At 45.0% G+C, this 18,613-nt stretch overlaps 3 protein-coding genes, 1 long non-coding RNA gene and 1 other non-coding gene across 6 annotated transcripts; 1 reads left to right on the top strand and 4 right to left on the bottom strand.

Moving 5' to 3' along the window:
• Nucleotides 1-3,419: 3,419 nt before the first annotated feature.
• On the bottom strand, nt 3,420-6,655 carry LOC100832878 (plant intracellular Ras-group-related LRR protein 5). The gene is made up of 3 exons (XM_003574321.4): nt 6,014-6,655; nt 3,954-4,873; nt 3,420-3,863 (listed from the first exon to the last, which is right to left on the bottom strand). Exons 1-3 carry the CDS (start codon nt 6,555-6,557, stop codon nt 3,720-3,722), a joined length of 1,608 nt encoding a protein of 535 aa, XP_003574369.1. The 5' UTR covers nt 6,558-6,655; the 3' UTR covers nt 3,420-3,719.
• A 1,270-nt stretch (nt 6,656-7,925) lies between these two features.
• TRNAA-UGC lies at nt 7,926-7,998 on the bottom strand. The gene has a single exon. It is a non-coding gene; the product is annotated as a tRNA-Ala (tRNA).
• Nucleotides 7,999-10,880: 2,882 nt separating this feature from the next.
• LOC106866526 lies at nt 10,881-13,551 on the bottom strand. Of its 2 annotated transcripts, none has more exons than XR_002964661.1 (4): nt 13,409-13,551; nt 13,012-13,272; nt 12,506-12,795; nt 10,881-12,419 (listed from the first exon to the last, which is right to left on the bottom strand). It is a non-coding gene; the product is annotated as an uncharacterized LOC106866526 (long non-coding RNA). The 2 variants fall into 2 exon arrangements; XR_002964662.1 differs by having other exon boundaries at nt 13,012-13,267; nt 13,409-13,548.
• On the top strand, nt 12,382-14,792 carry LOC100833188 (aluminum-activated malate transporter 12). The gene is made up of 6 exons (XM_003574322.4): nt 12,382-12,726; nt 12,821-12,961; nt 13,039-13,311; nt 13,424-13,551; nt 13,692-13,835; nt 13,993-14,792. The coding sequence occupies exons 1-6, from the start codon at nt 12,453-12,455 to the stop codon at nt 14,620-14,622; spliced, it is 1,590 nt and encodes a 529-aa protein (XP_003574370.1). The 5' UTR covers nt 12,382-12,452; the 3' UTR covers nt 14,623-14,792.
• LOC100843981 (DAR GTPase 2, mitochondrial) lies at nt 14,634-17,279 on the bottom strand. Its single transcript, XM_003572062.4, has 8 exons — nt 17,079-17,279; nt 16,874-16,987; nt 16,671-16,748; nt 16,394-16,541; nt 16,179-16,249; nt 15,711-15,807; nt 15,453-15,640; nt 14,634-15,349 (listed from the first exon to the last, which is right to left on the bottom strand). Exons 1-8 carry the CDS (start codon nt 17,238-17,240, stop codon nt 15,086-15,088), a joined length of 1,122 nt encoding a protein of 373 aa, XP_003572110.1. The 5' UTR covers nt 17,241-17,279; the 3' UTR covers nt 14,634-15,085.
• Between the last annotated feature and the right edge of the window lie 1,334 nt (nt 17,280-18,613).

Raw genomic sequence — 18,613 nt, 5'->3', positions numbered from 1 at the left:
TGTGTTGACGATTCTGTCGGCTAACAAGGACACAAGGGGACACGATTTACCCAGGTTCAGGGCCCTCGAAAGGTAATATCCATACGCTCTACTTGTCTGATCTGTATTGATGGAAAGAGTACAAGGTTGCTATGAAGGCGTGTATGAGAGATGAGATCTGTTTAGAAGGAGAGGTTCTGGTGAGAGAGAATCCGTCTCAATCTGTCTGGCTCTGTCCTCCCCGGCTCCCCCTCCTAGTCCTTTATATAGGAGGCTAGGTCTCGGACATAGAGTCCGGGTCGGTTACAATTAGAGATAAACCTGATTTGTTTTCCTTAATTATCTGTTCTTATCTTGAACCGCAAGCCGAGGTAGTTGGGCTTCACGGATTGTAGTGGGCTTCCGAGTGGACCCCCTGTTAGGCCGTAGTAGGTATACCGAAGTTGAGGACCCAATGGGTCATTCCCTCGTCAGGCATATTGATATACTCTGCCCTTTTGTCAAGGTAGCATGCTTATCTTTTTTTTTAGAATAACTTGTAACTTTATTCAAACAGAGAACCATTACAGATACAATGTTTTGGATCATAGACTCTATAAACTCTAAGGTAACTCCTATACTTAGGAATTACAATGAAATTTCTTAAAAAAATCTTCTCCGTGATTTCATACTTTGCAACATGAAATTCTGCTGAGGCTTCAACATAGAGACTGCAATCAAACTGTAGCAGCAAAATCATTACTGGTATCCCTGCACAAACTTGACTACCTTCAAAGGTTTCGAAAAGTCCCTTGAGTCGATCATCCAAAAAGATGAGAAGCCATGAGCGTTGAACATACTTGGGCTGGAGATAATCCCCTAAACGTGCAGGTCGTCGAACCACAAGATCTTCATCAGAACGCCAGATAAGTATTCCAAAATTACAAAACATTAAACCAACAAAAGCACCATGACACACTAACAAAAACTCAACAGATACGTGTAAACGGATCTGCGAGTACACAAACCCAAGATCCACAAGATCAGGTACACTAAATCCACGAGGATTAAAATCTCTGGCTCCGCAGCAACGCCCGTTGAGGCACCACCACAGCAGAGGAAGAACCAGAGTACGTTTATTCCTGACGGCATCGCACCCTCCGCCACGGCGTTGCCGAACCAAACAATCGATATAAGCAAAAACTTTTGGATAATCTTATAAGGAACCGAGGTTTCCCCGACCTCGCAGCGCCAAGGCGGCGGCCGGAGGCGAGGGGAACCGAAAATCTCCGGTGACGGCGGCTACGACAATGCTCCTGAAAAACCTAGCGACGATCGGGCACTGAACAGATGGTGTGGAACCGATAGCATGCTTATCTTGATATACTTTCCGAGAAGTCATGACAATTTCGGAATACCAAACGCCAAGTCTAGCCCAGCAAAACTATTTGATATGGAGTAGTTTAGTTTTTGCCTGCAGACCAAACAGCCCTTCTTAACTGCTTATCCCGGATCCCCTAAAAAAAACTGCTTATCCCGAAGCCCTTTTAAAAAAAAAGCAATTCCGGAAGCCCATTCATTTTCCCGTTGCTACAAGGAAGCGGCGAAATCGGCGCTTCCCGAGCTTCTCCAACATTACGGCCAACTTGCCCTTTCCGGAACTCCGTCCCCCAGCCTCCACCCCCCCTCCTCCCTCCCTCTTCTCCGGGCAGAGCCACCAGCCGCCCCTCCGCCGGCAGATCCACGCCGCCACACAAGATGGGACATCCGGCGAGCATCCTCCGGTGAATATACCACCCCGGAGTATCCCTCCCGCCGCTGCCCTCGAGTGCCCCCCGTGGCTCCAAGGCTCGATGGGCCCGTCCCCGGCCATCTTTCGCCGCCTGCCGCTGCCGAGTTCCCTAGTCTGGGGAGGATCCACGCGCCCGCCACCACGCTGGCCTCTGCGGCCTCGTCCGCGTATCTCCAGTCCTCCCTCGAGTCCGCGCTCTCCCCGCTCTCCTCCTCCCGCCGCTGCCGAGTCCCCTGACCCCGCCGCCGGCGAGTTTCCCTGACCAACTCCGCCCTTCACCGGCCAACTCCGGGGCATACGGACCAGCGCGAGCTTCTCGTCCACCCGCCGCTCTGCTCGCCATCATCGCTTCCCTTCCACGCAGATCCAGCGACGGAGAGCTCCTTCCCTGGTGCTATCCCTCTGCTGTTGTTGTGAAGATTTTCCTGCTGTTAGATGCGAATTTCTCTTTAATTTTGAGAAATTGATTTGCACTTTTCTTCGTGAAGTATGAATTTTATTATGTGCATATGTGCATGCAGTCTGTATGGAACGAATCCGGCTCTATCCTACAATGAGGTAACGACGTAAATAGACATGATTTTTAACTGGCTATTGTCATATTCAAAGAAAGCTTAAATGTCGCTGTGCCCAAGGATTATCACTGACTTCTTCTATTGTTGATGTGACCCCTATATCTGCCTCTCGACACAAAAACAAAGTCATTCTACGTCATGTCCGGTTTTTCTCCGCATATGTATTAGAGAGCTCAGCTGGAGCCATCAGTCTTGAGCCATCATAACAAATTATCTACGAAGAAGTACATTCAATTAGCAAAACTCTCACCTAGTCAACTTAACTGACTTTAGTAACCATGATGTGCACCCAAGGGGATAGATACGACAGACATGTTGTTACTTTTGTATGTCTCTAAACAGAAAAAATGTTGCTACTCTTGTTATTCTGAATTTGTGAATGAAATTCTCCCGATTTGAAATAACATAGATGGACATGGAAGCCATTGTTCTCTAGCACAGCAAGTGCAATACCACAATAAATGTTCTGCAGAAGGAACGCATAAGACACCAAAGGGTGTTGTGTGTCTGAAAATAATATGCAACGAAAAGCAAATCGACAAGCCTGATGATGCTTTGGGGCCGGGAATACATAACAGATATTGTTCCTTCGTTCATGTTTGAATTGGTTTACATTTTTTTAATCTGCGAATCTCGTAGCTATTGCAACATCATTTCTATCTTTGAATTGTTATGATTTTTGCCTGGTTTCCATTTAATTTACTAGGCAACTCTCTTCTATATTAATGGATTGAGTCCTTCGGACTTCAGTTTGGAAAAAACACGTTGCTATGTAGATTTACTCTACATGGAAAGTACCTAGACAAAGTGATTACATAAGAAAAATTACAGAAGACATCATGCATTAGTAAATAAATAAACAATGACAGGTCTTGCAATAGTATCAGTGCGTCAGGTTTGGAAGTAGATGAGACAATATGGTACTCCAAGTTTCAGCACACTAGCACAATAGGTATGTTGATTAGGATAAGAATTAGTTGCACGTGTAGTTCTTCATCACCTCTCACCTCTAAGATAACAGAGGAGGTTTGTAAGACAGTGAACAATCGGTGGTGTTAATATGGAAGGCAAAATAGGTATCAGCACTAGACAGATTGCATATAAATGTCAAACAGACATTCTTTTATTTAATGTAGTACTCCAGTATATAGTACAGGTGAAGTTACACACAACAGTGAATCTTACAAGTTCTTGCAGAAAGAACAAGAAATGAATCTTGTATACAAGAAAACATATACATATCCCAGCAAAAACAAAACAACATATACAGAAACTTAGGGCAGAATGAAAAGAATCAACATGAAGAGCAACCTTCCTTTCATTGCTGACTTCGGATATATGAATTGATACCAACAGCACAAATAATGCATGATGATACATACATATGAACTTCTTTACGCTGCAACCAATCCCAGTTCTTCATCCTTTTTGCAGCAACCAAACAGTGAGCGAAGCCAGGCCCAGAAGCTTGCCTGATCTGTTTCCTTCTGGCTTGCTCCTCTTGAAGCAACCATATCAACCACATACTGGACAACCGCCTGACATGCAAGAGAAAACATAATTTAGGCATTTAGTTGGCTAGTACAAGTTTAGATAGTAAATATAGCAGAGCAACACCAAGTACACACCTGAGCCCCTAACTTTATAACTTCTCTTGGTGGTACTTCCAGCGGAGTCTCGTCAGCATGAAATACACGAAGCTTTGCAAGGAACTGGAATGAATCTGGCAGTGCTCGTATCTGGTTGCTGCTGATGTCCAACTCCTCGAGCATCTCAAGATTTCCTATTGATCTTGGTAGCGCTCTCAAATCAGCAAAGTTCCTGCTGACATTCAACTTCACAAGGCTAGTCGCAAAGCAAATGCTCTCAGGGATACCTTCAACTTCATTGAAACTGACATCCAACTCTCTCAATCTGGTAAGCGAGCCAATTGTTGTAGGCAGGCCTTTGATTCTGTTGTAGTGTAATGTGAGAATTTCTAGCTTCTCCAACTTCCCAATAGCTTCTGGAAGGGCTTTTAACTGATTGAAGTCCAACCTAAGCTCCACAAGAGACATGCAAGATCCAATAGTATAGGGTAGCTCTTCAAGCTCGTTAGTCTCAGCTATTAATCTTCTTAAGTTCGTCAATTTTCCTAAACAGTCTGGCAGAATCCTGAACTGATTCGAGCTCAGGTCAAGGTTTGCTAGGCTTGTGAGATTTCCAAATGATGTAGGAAGAGACTTAAGCTGGTTTGCATGCAAATCAAGATCAATTAGGCTGGAGAGTTCCCCAAATGAATCAGGCAGATTGATCAGTTGGTTTGAGTGGAGGTCAAGTTTTGTCAAGTATCTAAGGCTACCAATTGTTGATGGGAGTGCCATGATCCTATTCTCAGATATATCAAGCTCAGTAACATCTTGCAACTTCCCAAGTGAAACAGGGAGCCACTCGATCTGGTCCACCAGCTTCCCTCGGAGATTGAGCTCTGTGATCCCTTTCTTTGCTGATGACTCTATAAGGCTTGCCACTTGGATAAGGCTGAGTTTCTGGTCCACCATATCACTACCTGCAGGGTGATCACAAGAGTTAGGATAAGTACCAAGGGCTCAAAACATTAATCACATTTATGTCACAGTTACAAACTGATGGTCGTTACCTGCCTAAGAATTGATTAGAAGTATGCCAAAAACCAACTTCTAAAGAAAAGTTAAACAAAATAGCATGGGGAAAATTGACTATAACGACTTAAAGAACATGCAAACTTGTGATGATACAGCTTTTTGCATGACTTAAAAAACATGCAAACTTGTGATGAAACATCACAAATCCCATGGCCCATCCCCCATAGTTACAGTCACCAACAGGCTAACAGCAGTAAACTACTGAAAAGGAAAGCATAGATTAATAGTGGGCACCACTATTCCAGTATTCCCGGTGTTGCTCACTGAGTGGTGAATGCTGCTTCCTCCGTTTCTCAAAGAATGGTGTTCTCACCGAGTGGTGAATGCTGCTCACTCCTTTCTCAAAGAATGATGCTTAAGCATTCCAAGGTTTAATTTTGACCAACAATTAGACCAAGGATATATGGGTTACATGCTACTACAAAAAATTGTATCATTTGATTTGATTCGAAAATTGTTTCCAATGATATAAAATTTATAACACATAATAACAACATATTATTGGTCTAATTGATGGCCAAATTACAATGCATAATCCACATATCTCCGCGTATTATTGATCTAATTGCTGGTCAAAGTTAAAATCTCAAAATGCGAGTGCCATTCTCTTTTGAGAAACGGGGGGAGTACTATCATGACATCTTTCGAATAGTACATTTTACGAAACAAACATGAAAAAATAATAGTTTCCCTTTACCATAGTTCTTGATAATAAAAGCAACGCCAACAAATCTGGTGGAAGTAGATTGTTTGCTACTCCTACTGCATTATCCAAAGTACTAGTAGTAGGAGTTTCTAGTCAACTGTCCTAAAAAATGGAGCAGTGCAGCGTAATGGAAGTATCACTCGCATATCTAGCCGGAAACGTCCAATTCGTATATAAGATTAAATAACAAATCCCCAAAACTCCGTCCAAACCACACCGCTCCAACAACCTATCGCAGTAACGAAATCCCCACAGCTCTCCCAACAGAACCATGGGGAAGCTAATCAATAAGTAAAGGAATTTTTTAAAAAAAAATCACCTGTAGAACCATGGCGACGGAGCGACGAGACGGCCTCCAAGCCGAAGCCAAGGCCCATGTTTCCGCGCTCTATCTCCACAATCGCCGGCGCCGCGGCCACGTCGTTCCGCCGCTTGGCCTCCGTCTCCTCCGCGACGACCTCCCCCTCCTGCTCCACACCACCGCCGCCGCCTCCTTCACCGGAAGAAGAAGCGGACGACAGGACCCGCGACGCCCGCTGGATCAAGCCGTCGAGCACCTTGAACCGCCTCTCGAGCTCCACGACGTGCGCGGCCTCCTTGCGCTGCTGCAGCGCGTGGAGCCGGACGGCGGCGCGCCTCGCCTCCCTCAGCACGGAGAGGAGCTCCCCGGGCACGCCCTCCCGCATCCGCGCCGCCTCCTCCCGCGCGACCTCGCCGAGCCGCGCCTCTTCCTCCGCGTCGGCTGACGCCAGCACCGCCGCCGCCGCCTCGACGTCCTCCACGGCCGGCCGCGGCGGCAGCTCCCGGTACAACCGCGTGAGCTCCTCCACCACCTCCACCGTCGCCGGTGCCATCCCGGCCATCTCTCTCCCAGGCAGGCTAGGCTAGGCTAGAGAAGGGAGCAGCAGAGCAGAGTCCAGAGGGGGAAGGGGACAGGGGAGCGAGGCCGGTAATAACTGGAGAGCGTTAGTGCGATGCGAGTTGTATATAGACAAAGGGGAAATGCGGCGGAGGTTTCCGTTGTGCGGAAAAGTCTCCGGAAGAGGAGGGGCTGAACTGGGATTGAAGATAAAAAAGAGGGGTGTCGGAGTAATATTCATTAAGCGGCCGGCTGGGGCCACATGGGCCCCCTGGATTAGCTGTCAGCGCATCGGGATGCGTCCCGTGGGATCTGGAAACGCAATCGCACCACGCTGCGGCCCCGCTGTGTCCGATCCATGGTCCCGAGACCGCTTCAGCTCACACGCCACAGTTACTTCCTTTTGTAAGTAAAACAGTCTTTACAGCAAACTGGGATTGAGATTTTCAGTAAAAACAATCTTGGAAACTTGCGTGGTTTCAGTCCAGGCATTGTTGTTTCTTCTGCTCCGCGTCACGGTCGCTTCTTCGAAGTAACTATTTCCTCTCAGCTGGAACAGTGAATCATTAGTGCAGTTAATGAGATTCCGGGAGGCGGCTAATTAAGTTAGTTAGAGCTACTATACGTTGTGTGTGTCACAGGCTGGGATGACGCGGAGACAGGTCAGGCATCCAACAATGCAAGCAGAGGTTGGTTTTTCTCTTTTTTTTTGTCGTGCAAGAACATGCGTGGTGGCTCCGCCGCGCGTCGCTCTATGCGGTGGGCTGGATGACGGACGACACGATACGACACCGGTTTTCGGTTCAGCTGAAGACCCGATCTCCTCGTCTCCCCCCCTCGTGTGTATCGGGCATGGTAAAAAGACTTAAAAGCAGGATCTTGGACGGGAGCCAAGCAACGAAATTCCACGGATTTGACCCTTCCGGAAGGAGATTTCAGGCAGGAGGACGTACGGTAGATCAACATCGCCGCATCGATCTGTGTGTGTATGTCCCTGCACGGAACGGAACCTATGACCTGCTACGGTGGACTTGGGATGGAGGCGTGCTCGACGTTGATGTATTAAGCCCTTCGGAAATTCCGCAGCGACGCGATCTGCTTTGATCATGCGTGAGGTCAGGAGGAGGAGTTGTAGTTTGCTGGACTGGAGCATGGGGATTTATGTGAGGCGGCTAGCAAAACAAAGCGCTGGAGAGTGCGGGCGCTTGATGAGTAAAGATATAAAGCTGCCAAGCATGTTAGTTTGGAATTTTACCGAAACGAATACGACAGGACAGAGGAAGAACAATGTGAAGAGTGATTCTTGATCGGATAAGATGCGAAGCATTCATTTGGACTTACTGGCACCACAAAACGCAAAAGGTGAAAAAACTGGAGATGCGGGGGATCGAACCCCGTGCCTCTCGCATGCAAAGCGAGCGCTCTACCATTTGAGCTACATCCCCAGGGTTGTCTTTCAATCCTATACATTTTATCAGACATATTTCTCTAGGTATAATTTTCCTCTTTTTTTTTGCGGTAAACAAAACCACCAAGTTACGAACCGTTGACTAGATGTCGAAACAGCGGCAAACGCCCACTGTATTATCAATGTGCTGGACTAAAATATCGACGTGTATCAGTCAAACTAACAGACCTGACGCATACTCATCGCCTGCACTAATTGGACCCAACAAATCCGTGCAATAATCAACGAAACGCACGCTACGCCAAGGAAATTGTCAATTCAAACCACCTGCCCGACCTACTATTACTGCTACTACTGTATATACTTACTCAAGTACGTATATATTTGGTCGATCAAGTTCGTATATATAAACAAAATAACTCGCACATGCCTCCATTTCAAGTCCACTGCTACACCTCGTCGTCAGGCATGTGAAAGCGCCCATCGTAAGTATATCGGCATCGCTGCCACGATAGGAGAAACTCAGATGAGATGCCTTGACGATCGAGATGATCGACGGTGCGACTCTTTTATTGTTGGAGCGTTTCAGGGCAAAAGCAGGGACCCCGGATTTGATGGATCAATCAGACGGGCGAGCGCGAAGAGTACGCAGCTACGCTTGAGTTGAGAGGGTTAGTTAGCGGACACACACACATGGAAGGGACGGATGGAACACTGAAGATTAAGAAACCTTGTCTTTTCTTGGGTTGGTTTCCGTTGCTTTCGGTGCAGAGTCCAGTCTCGGCGGCCCCTCTTGAGCTTCACTGGTGACACGCACAAGTGTACATGCATGTCTGTCGCTAGGCGCTTGCGTCACCACTAATTAAACCCCTAATTAAAACGGCTAGCACAGACAGGGCATCCCCGGAGCGGCCTGTCCCTAGGGCCGAGCCGAGGCTGCATGTGTTTGTGATATTATTATCTAATATGGAACGGAGGGAGTGTCTATTACTATCTACTCCGTATTAAATTGCAGTTGATGTTAAAAATCGCGTGTGTTGCCCGTACGTCACCTCTATCGCTCAAAATCCTATCCAATTCAAACATGAACTCCCCACTCTCTGTCTCCTCAGGTCCCATCTCCAACACGAATTCGAGCAATGGGATCCAGATTGCCGATCTCTTCCACGCCCCACCTCCTTGCACGCCCGCCCGATCCGTCTCCTCGCACACATAGCACCCCGTCCCCCGTTTCGGATCCAAATCAAGAGAGCGAGAGAACCAAATCTCGCCATGGCCGTGCTACCCCTCCATCACCCCTTCTTCTTACCGACCGACTCCGTTCTGGCCGCCAGAGTTTTGCCATGACCGCTGCTACTCCTCCCATCCTCCCCACCACTGTCCCGACCGCCACCGGGCCGGCGGCGCTGCATGTCATCGACGGCGGCCTTGAGCCCACCGAGTTGTAACAGCAGCATACTGCTAGTGCCATCTGCCCACGCGCCAAGAGCTCCTTGCCGGCGCAACATTGACCGTTGGAGCGCAGGACATAGAGCAAGGTAGGATTTTTGCCTCGATTACAAGTCGGAGATGATTCATAAATCGGAAAATTAAGGAGATGAAACGTGGAATTGAAAGTCGGACTCGGTTCGTGGGGTGATGAGAAATAATTCGGATGCTTTCATTTTGAGGAGAAACATTCGGACGAGAGAGAATCGAAACGAGATCAGCGGGCGCTGGTGGCTGGCGCTACTGGAGTCCACTGTGTGTTGCCAGGAAGATGAGGCTGAGGCGATTGGCATGAAGATGGGCCAGAAAAAAAAAAGGTGTTGACCAGGAAGAAAAATGGGGGGAAAAAAGGAAAAGAGAGAGGTCGGTTGCAGCCCAGAAGGAAAAAGGGAGGGGAGTGGAGCGAAATGAAAATATATGTTAAAGAACCAGAGAATATTGATGCAGAATGAATATAGAGAGAGAAAATGAAAATGGTGGGATTTTTTCTATACATTAGCATGTTTTGTACTACTTACGTTTGATTATTTCTTTTCCGTAGCAACGCATGGGTTTTTAACTAGTTGTTAAGTTATGGTACATGTATTGTGGCAAAAACAAAATGACAAGTCGCCAAAATAAAAGAAGGAATAAGATGCCATGCCGCTACAACAGGCACGCGAGAGACATCCATCAGAGCAACAATCGTACTTTCTCCGTCCAATAAAAAATGTCTCAACGTTGACTAAATTTAAATGCATCTATACAGGATCATGTTTAAATATGTTTAAATTTTGACAAACTTGAGACATCTTTTTTGTTGGAGGGATAGAGTGGAACATCGTGCATGCAGAAGTTTGGCGCGAGAAAAACCTATCCCGTTTGCTCAATGAGCCCCAGCCTAGCTCAATAGCAAATCGGCCCAAGTCTTCTGATTTTACTGCGTCCAAATGTCAGCACCAGTCCATTACTCTTTTTTTCTGCGAGTAGCCCATTATTCATTTCGGCCCGACAGAACGGGGCAAGGCGTAGTCCAAGAAACCAACAAAACTGAGGCCCATACAAATGCAGCCTTGTATCTGGAACCGACGTATTCTAAAAAATAATAATCTGGAATCGACGATGTGCCCTAGTTTTTAACCTCTCCGTCTGTCCTGTGTACTTCCTACGTCTCGTATTAAGCAACTTTCTATTACATGTATCTAAACGTTTCTTTATCTTTTATTTTCTTTCTATTGTTTTTTTCTGCCCTGTGTTTGTAATCCTGGGCTAAGGTCCCCTTGATGTTCTTTGATATATGAACGGTACGCCGTGCCGTTTCGTCAAACAAAAAAAATGCAGCCTTGCTTTCGATAGCTTTGCTTTTTATTCAACCGTCCGTCCATTCATCTCATTTTTGCCGTCGCTAGTTGCAAAATTACAGCAAAAGTAACAACAAAAGAAACAAGATACTAACTTTGTATTAAATTTCCGACATTTATTATGGATTGGAGGGGTAGTACATATACAAATGCGTGGCGACAAAAACAAAATTATCCCTAAGCTAGCTACGTGACCATGCGAACGAATCCATAGTCCAACACCACACCAGCCGTACATTTCGAGCAGTCCAGCTTTGACACAGCGCCAACAACCCATTCACAGGTGTGCCCTCTGTCTCACCCGGCAAGGTGTCACCACCAGAAGGCACCCAGATCCAGATACAAAAACCCGGCCGGCCGTAAATCACTGCAGTTGGCAAAGACCTAAGAAGCCCGGAACCACCGCGGCCGCACAAGTCGTTGTCCATCGAAACAAGGCCAGGCAGGGGCCAAGGCGAGGGACACGAGCGGCTTGCCAGAGTCCGGCCCCTTTCCCCCAACTTCCTCCTTCACGTGAGCTCACTCACTTATCAATGGTCGTCTCGCGCTTGCATTGCATTGCATGCAAAAGTCAAGGCCGGCAACGCTGTCTCGCCATGTATCAGCGTCAGGAAAAGGGGAAGTGCGTATCTGCTTGTGACTCGGCGAGTTGTTCACCAAACGGCGGGAAGCTGGCGTCCCCTCGAGTCCTGATGTTTGGGACACCTAGACAGCGTCACCTGCGGAAAGGACGAAGAGAATTGCGTGTACGATAGGCCAAGCAGCAACTAAAAGTAGCAATAGATTGTAAAATGCGGCGATAAATTAAAATTGGAAAATGTCTCAAGCAAACTAGAGATGGGAATGGTTCTATGGATGGAGATATTGGGGACAACTACATGTGAAATTGAGAAATAAAAACGCAATGTAGGATAGCGAAAAAAACAAGATGAGAAATTGAGAACAAAGAGCATGACAAGAAAAGCAGTAAATTTGACGGTCTAATTCTACATAATACAGAAAACACAGCACAGCAGGAAAGTTGGCCTATAAAATTAGCTAGTCTGAATTGTCCAGAACTTTAATCACAGTGGTAAGCCAGGAAAGCAAGTATATTCAGCCTTTCACAAGATCGCTATTTATCTACAAAATAGTATCCCCACCTTCACCCCTTTTCAAACTATTTAAACCAAAACAGTAAGCAAATGAAAATTGGAACATAGGGCCAGAACATTCAAGTATCAAACTGGCAGTAAGGTATTACTGCAAAGATATGAAAGCAATAAACAAGTTTGTTCTCTATAAAGTTCACAAAAATGTGTTAAAAAGAACACATAAAACCTATTAAAAAAAAGAACAGGTAAAAGTATATAGGTAGTAGCAAGCTGGTGAATTTATTTACTATCACATACGAAGGATTAGCTAGGCGGCCATCAGTCCATTACTTTATTCACATACACGATAGCAACATTCCAGAAAGCACATGAAGACACTTTTTGCAACATCGTTGAATTGAAAAAGTTTAGTATGTGTGTGGTTGCTTGTATTATTGAAGCCCAGACCATATGGCTTATATAAATACCTTATCTAGGGAGGCACTTACTTCTGGCATTCGGTACAGGAAGTTTTGCATTGCCATCATCCAAGGAACCTGAACATTCATCTTGAGCTTCAGGCTGCACCAATGGCTTGCACTCTACATTCCAGCAGCAACAAGAACAGTTTGCAGATACTTACTGAGAAAGTGAAGGAAATCAGCAGAATTCCTGCTTCATGGGGGGCATACGCATGGAGTATTGGAAAAGAAGATCAAAGGAGAGGCATTCATGCTCTCAAGGTTGGGACGGCTCTCACACTGGTCTCGCTCCTGTATATACTAGAACCATTGTTCAAAGGAGTGGGAAAGAATGCAATGTGGGCTGTCATTACAGTTGTTGTCGTGCTCGAATTTACTGCAGGTAACTTGCATCATCCATAAGCATCACGTTGATAACAGTTCATATTCTTCGTTAATGTAGTTCTGGTTCCTGACAAGTAATTACCGATCAACAGGTGCAACCATATGCAAAGGTCTGAATAGAGGATTTGGAACAGTCATGGCAGCATCTCTAGCATTTATCATTGAACTTGTAGCAGTAAGATCTGGAAAAATTTTCCGTGGTGTTTTCATCGGCTCTTCAGTCTTCCTAATAGGTAAGCACCTTGTAGAATAAAAATTAAGTGCGTATTTTTTTCCATCATACCTTATGTTGTTGCATTTTCCCTGACAGGATTTGCTGCAACGTATTTGAGATTCTTCCCATCCATTAAGAAGAACTATGATTACGGGGTGGTGATTTTTCTGCTAACCTTCAATCTGATAACCGTCTCAAGCTTCCGCCAAGATGATGTGCTGCCACTAGCACGAGATCGCTTGAGTACAATTGCCATAGGGTGTGCAATATGTCTCTTTATGAGCCTCTTTGTATTGCCAAACTGGTCAGGAGAGGACCTCCACAGCTGTACTGTGCGCAAATTTGAAGGATTAGCAAGATCAGTTGAAGGTGGGTATCATCATATAACAGTAAGCTAGCAAAAATTGAAGTATCATAGCTTAAGCCTTAAAGAACATAACAAATATCAAAATCCAATCAATCTTACAAAGATGTATTGCAGCTTGTGTTGATGAGTATTTCCGAGATCAAGACAAGGATGATAATATTCTTGATAAGCAGGCATCAAGAGCTTCCATTCATACTGGTTATAGAGCAGTCCTAGACTCAAAATCAAGTGATGAGAACCTAGTAAGTAGCTCACCGTCTCATGTTGCAATCTTTTTAAAATTTTCTTGTGCAGTCTTTTTCTATCCAGCTTGATGTCATGCATATCTCTTATTTGTAAAATTATGCACTTGATGGTTAGAACATAATAACAAATTGTCCAGGCACACTATGCAAGTTGGGAGCCAAGACACTCAATGCATTGTTACAGTTACCCATGGCAAAAGTATGTGAAACTTGGATCTGTGCTTAGGCATTTCGCATATACTGTTGCTGCACTTCATGGATGTCTAGAATCTGAAATTCAGGTATTACAAATACCACTTTTCTGTTAATCATGCTTTTCCAGATTTCAATTAGCATGCAGAACAGTAGAAGAGTATATGGCATATCAAATTATTTCAAGCAAAACCAACTCTCTAAATATTTTATGCTAACATATAGTTATATTTATTAATGATGAAGACTCCGACGTCTGTCAGATCACTCTTTCGAAATCCATGCACTAGAGTAGCACGAGAAGTGGCCAAGGTTCTACAAGAGCTTGCAGTGAGCATAAGAAATCACCATCGTTGTGCCCCGGATGTGCTGTCTGATCATCTTCATGAAGCACTACAAGATCTAAACTCAGCAATACGGGCACAACCACGCCTCTTTCTTGGTGCAAAACATGGATCTACAAATAGTCGTATGCTAATGGAATTGAATTCTAGTAAGCATACCACCTCAAGAACTACTCTGCCTTCATTCAAGACTGATACAGCATCACTATTAGAAAGGAAAAACATGAAAGCAGATCAACCACCAGAACGCAATGAGAGGGGCACATTAGGACGGACGCTAAGTAAGATAGCCATCACAAGCCTCGAGTTTTCTGAAGCACTTCCATTCGCTGCTTTTGCTTCATTACTTGTAGAAATGGTAGTACGACTGGAGCTAGTTATTGAGGAAGTGAAGGATCTGGAAAGGTCCGCAAACTTTAAAGAGTTCATGGAGTATGATCATCTGACCATCGATCTCACTTGCAAGGAGGAGAAGAAAAACAATAGCAGTGTTCCGTTAGGCAGCCACACAGTTTCTACTGCAGCTGAATAAGCACTCACTCATAGATCAAAGCAGTAGTGTATTGATCACTCTGAGAGCAATATGTAATATTCTTTGGTTAGGGAAAGATGAACTGTGCGATCTCAATAATTGTTGTTGTTAGAATGGCATATAGGTGTAATAAATGTTCTCCACCTACAAATGAATTAGTTCCTCCGTCCTTTTTTTCTAGTCATGAAGCTTGTTTTCTCCCATACCAAGGAAAGCTGCTGCTCTGATATTGATTGGACCATTCTTGCATGCATGATTATGTGATTGGGCAGCTGTTGTATGCGCCTTCTACTAGGGGACTAAAGGTGAAATAAATCACGCTCACAATAAACGGACAGAGGGAGTGCTTGCAGATGTCTCAGTGATCAGACTTGGAATGATGTTAAATCTATCATGTTTCTGGGCTAAGTAATGCCTTTCTGGTCTAAATATATCCTTCTCTGACCTGCCGCACATTGCATGATTATGCAACTACTTCATGCCTGACCTCTGGAACATGGTCTAATGTATAATGGCCAAGCCTTCCCGTTCGATAGAGATTGAGTAATTTAATAGCAACACGCTTATTCATATCCTCACTGGATTCAGCAGAAAGCCTGAAAGCATTCTGCAAGGATGTAAACTGGCTGTCTACCAATCTTCTTAATTCATTCTCATTTCCTAAATCTCCCTGGAAAGATACAGTAGTCTCAAAAAGCACTTGGCGAACAGCTTTAACAATAAAATCCTGCACAGAAATTAAACACAGCAGTTACTGGCATGCATGTCAGTAAGAGCTTGAATGAGATCAATATTAGGCTGCAATTCAGACATTCATTCATACACTTTACCTGGGTATGATCTGAAGAATACTGCCTTTTAGTATGTTGACTCCTACCGGACGTTCCATCAGCCAGACAAGATTTATCACCCATTCGATTTAGGTTGTCCCAATCCCTGTATTCCTTCCTTAAGTTCAGAAGTGCAAGAAGAAATTTTGCAATATCATGCTCTTCTAACAAGGAATCCTTAATTGCTCCTGAAATAGTTATGCATCGGATAATGAGTATAATGACAAGTGAAACCATAAACTTCATAGCAGTTGGTACCTGTCAGAGCTAGCCTGGGACCACATTCATCACTAGCAAATGTACGACATAGAATGCCAGGTGTGTCTAACACATATATATTGGGATGGCTAGCAACCTGAAAACCAGCAAATTTATCTTGTTAAGATTTAAATTCCACTTTATTGCCGTATAGATAGTTACTGAGCCAACACATGGTGATGGTAGTGGACTCCACCCAACTCACACTAGAAGCTGCCAAAGACAGGCACAGCAACTATTTCTACAACCAGCAAGCTTGAATTTTGTGGCCCTTCTCTACAGAAAAGTTCAGTTTTTCAGACTTTTGGCCAGCATGAACAAAAGTAACTTATATGATGCTTGCATTGTGCGTACTTCATTTTGTGTTAGTATGATATCGCTACAAATACCAACATGTGCTCTGCAAAAACACGGATTCCTTTTGTTCATTGGACAGTACCGAACTAGTTATGCAATCAATCAAATTACCTTATATCCACTTATGTCCCTGGTTTCTCCAGGGTGGCTGCTGACAATGGCATGCTTGAGTTTTCCCTTCTCTTGAAGCCAAATCAGCCATTATTACAAAATGGTCAAATACCAATAAAAGAAATAGCTGCAGTAACTAGTAAGAACATTGACGACACATAAGCTGCATAAAAAAAGCAGCAAGAACATAAGTGGCAGAAAATAAGCTCCTATACCTGCTGCCCCAATCCTCCCAATTTGATGCATGGCATTGATGATGGCTGACTTGCCAACATTAGGGATACCAACCAAGAGAACAGTTCCGGTGCAATCATTCTCCCCTAGCTTGATCTCCCTGATCTTCGACCGCACAACATTCAACAGCTACATTAAGATTGAAACGAACCACAATTCAGGTACTAATCTCTCCCGTGGCAAACACATAACAACCACCTGTTCATTTGATAAATAGATTTACTTAGAAACAAGCTACACTAGCACAGTTCTAACTACCTCCTTGATGCTTTCCCTGCTGTGTGAATTAATGGCGACGGAGGAGCAGCCCCTTTGCTTCATGAACGCCACCCACTTCTGCAGCAGCAACACGGATGCAATCACGAAATAAGCTTGCGTATATCGGAACTGATCAATATATGCAGCATCTCAAACAGTTCAAATTGTTCCCACGTGCAACGTAGCGTTCGTGATTTTGTCACCTGGGTTTCGGACGGGTCTGCTAGGTCGGCCTTGTTGAGCGCGACGATCCGGCGCCCGTCGAGGTCCTCCTGGGAGCGGCGGCGAAGAGGCTCGAAGGCCGAGGTGGCGGGAATCTGCGGTGGAGGGAGGAGGGGAGAGTTCACGAAACGGTGAGATTCTGTCTGGTCTGACAGGTGGAGAGTGAAGGAGGGCGGGCAAACGTACGCGGGCGTCGCGGACCTCGAGGACGAGGTCGACGAGGGGGAGGCGGGCGCGGATGGCGCGGTCGGCGGCGGCCATGTGGCGGCCGTACCACGCGCCGGAGAGGCCGCGCACGGCCGCGCCCAGGCGGCGCGAGAAGGCCTCCGCCGCCGCTGTTGCTGCCATTGAGGACGACGGTCGACGAAGCGGGAGCACGGGATTGGTGTGGTCGGGCTGCCGCCTTGCCGGGCTGTTGCGGGAGTAAAGCCCGAAAAGGATCATCGTGTCATCCAGTGGGCTGAGCTTGTCATCAAGGGCTGGGTCGTGGAGTAGACTTTGCCTTCCAGGCCCATCTGTGAGGCCCCAAAAAAATCATTGTCATGTGTTTGTCGGTCGTTCAGCTTATACTCACTTCAATTCTAAATTGTCGTCGAAATATTACATGTATCTAGATGCATTTTAAAAATAGATGCATCCATATTTGGGCAAATTTGAGTCAAGAACTTAGAATCAGATGGAGTACTTTTTTTTAAGAAGCGTTTTTTTGTTGTTGAAAATACTTTATATGCATCTTTAATGGTCGTGATATAAGGAATCTGCTAGAAAAATAATTTCATATCATCGTTTAATTAATCAATAAAATAATAATCCCACCGATCCTAAATTTGAATTAAAACCACGACAAGAATTGAGGATCGAGGGAGTATCATTGTTCTAAAAAAATGCTAAAGATGTTTTTACAGTGCAGTGAGTAGATTCACAAAAATGATTGGAATGGATGGATTTTTGTCTTCCATGCAAGTTTGTTTACACAAAGCGACAAAGCTTCAAGTTTTTTCTTCGTTTTATTTTAACAATTTGAATGCATTAATATTAGGTAAATTATAGTGTATTTGGTGGGTTGGTTATACCCCCAAACCCACTAGTAATTAGATCTCAGGTTTGCTATAGTGTGTATCATTCATAAAGGATGGATTGTCTAGCCGAAGTACAACTCAATTGCAAATAGTAATGGTGTGTTGTGCGATCGATGAGCTTGATTCTTCTCCTCTGCCCCGCTCCCACCGCAGCAAGGAGCTGATGATTGTGCGGCTATTCAACGGGGATAATCTCGACGATTTTGATTGCTGGTCTTTGGAGATGTTTGGAGTTCCTGCTATCTATGGGCAGTGGTATGGTAATTGTCTATTGCCAGTCCACTAATCTCGGCGGTTTTGATTGTTGTCAAATGTTGTGGTTCAGAGTTCTTGCTTTATGTGTTGTCTTCGGTCGTTAGTGCGGTGCGGCCATTGATTACACCATAACCTATGATGCATACTGAGTCTCCTAAAGGCTACTTAGCTGATTTATATGAGTTTCTTTATGTTGTGTTGTAATCATATACTAGCTTTTTTCTGCTTTCCTCGGTGTTCGTTACTCCGGCAAGGTGTATTATCTCTCATGCTTCCTTTTATGAATAAGGTGGAGATCTCCTGGTGACCTCTCAAAAAAATAAAACAATAGCGGTGACTTTGTTAATCTTGAAATTGTGACTCTGATCTTTAAACATGCGGTGTGCG

This window comes from Brachypodium distachyon, chromosome 3 (genome assembly GCF_000005505.3).
Source record: "Brachypodium distachyon strain Bd21 chromosome 3, Brachypodium_distachyon_v3.0, whole genome shotgun sequence".
In the NCBI taxonomy this organism is placed as follows: Eukaryota; Viridiplantae; Streptophyta; class Magnoliopsida; order Poales; family Poaceae; genus Brachypodium; species Brachypodium distachyon.
This window is presented reverse-complemented; position numbering and strand designations above follow the sequence as displayed.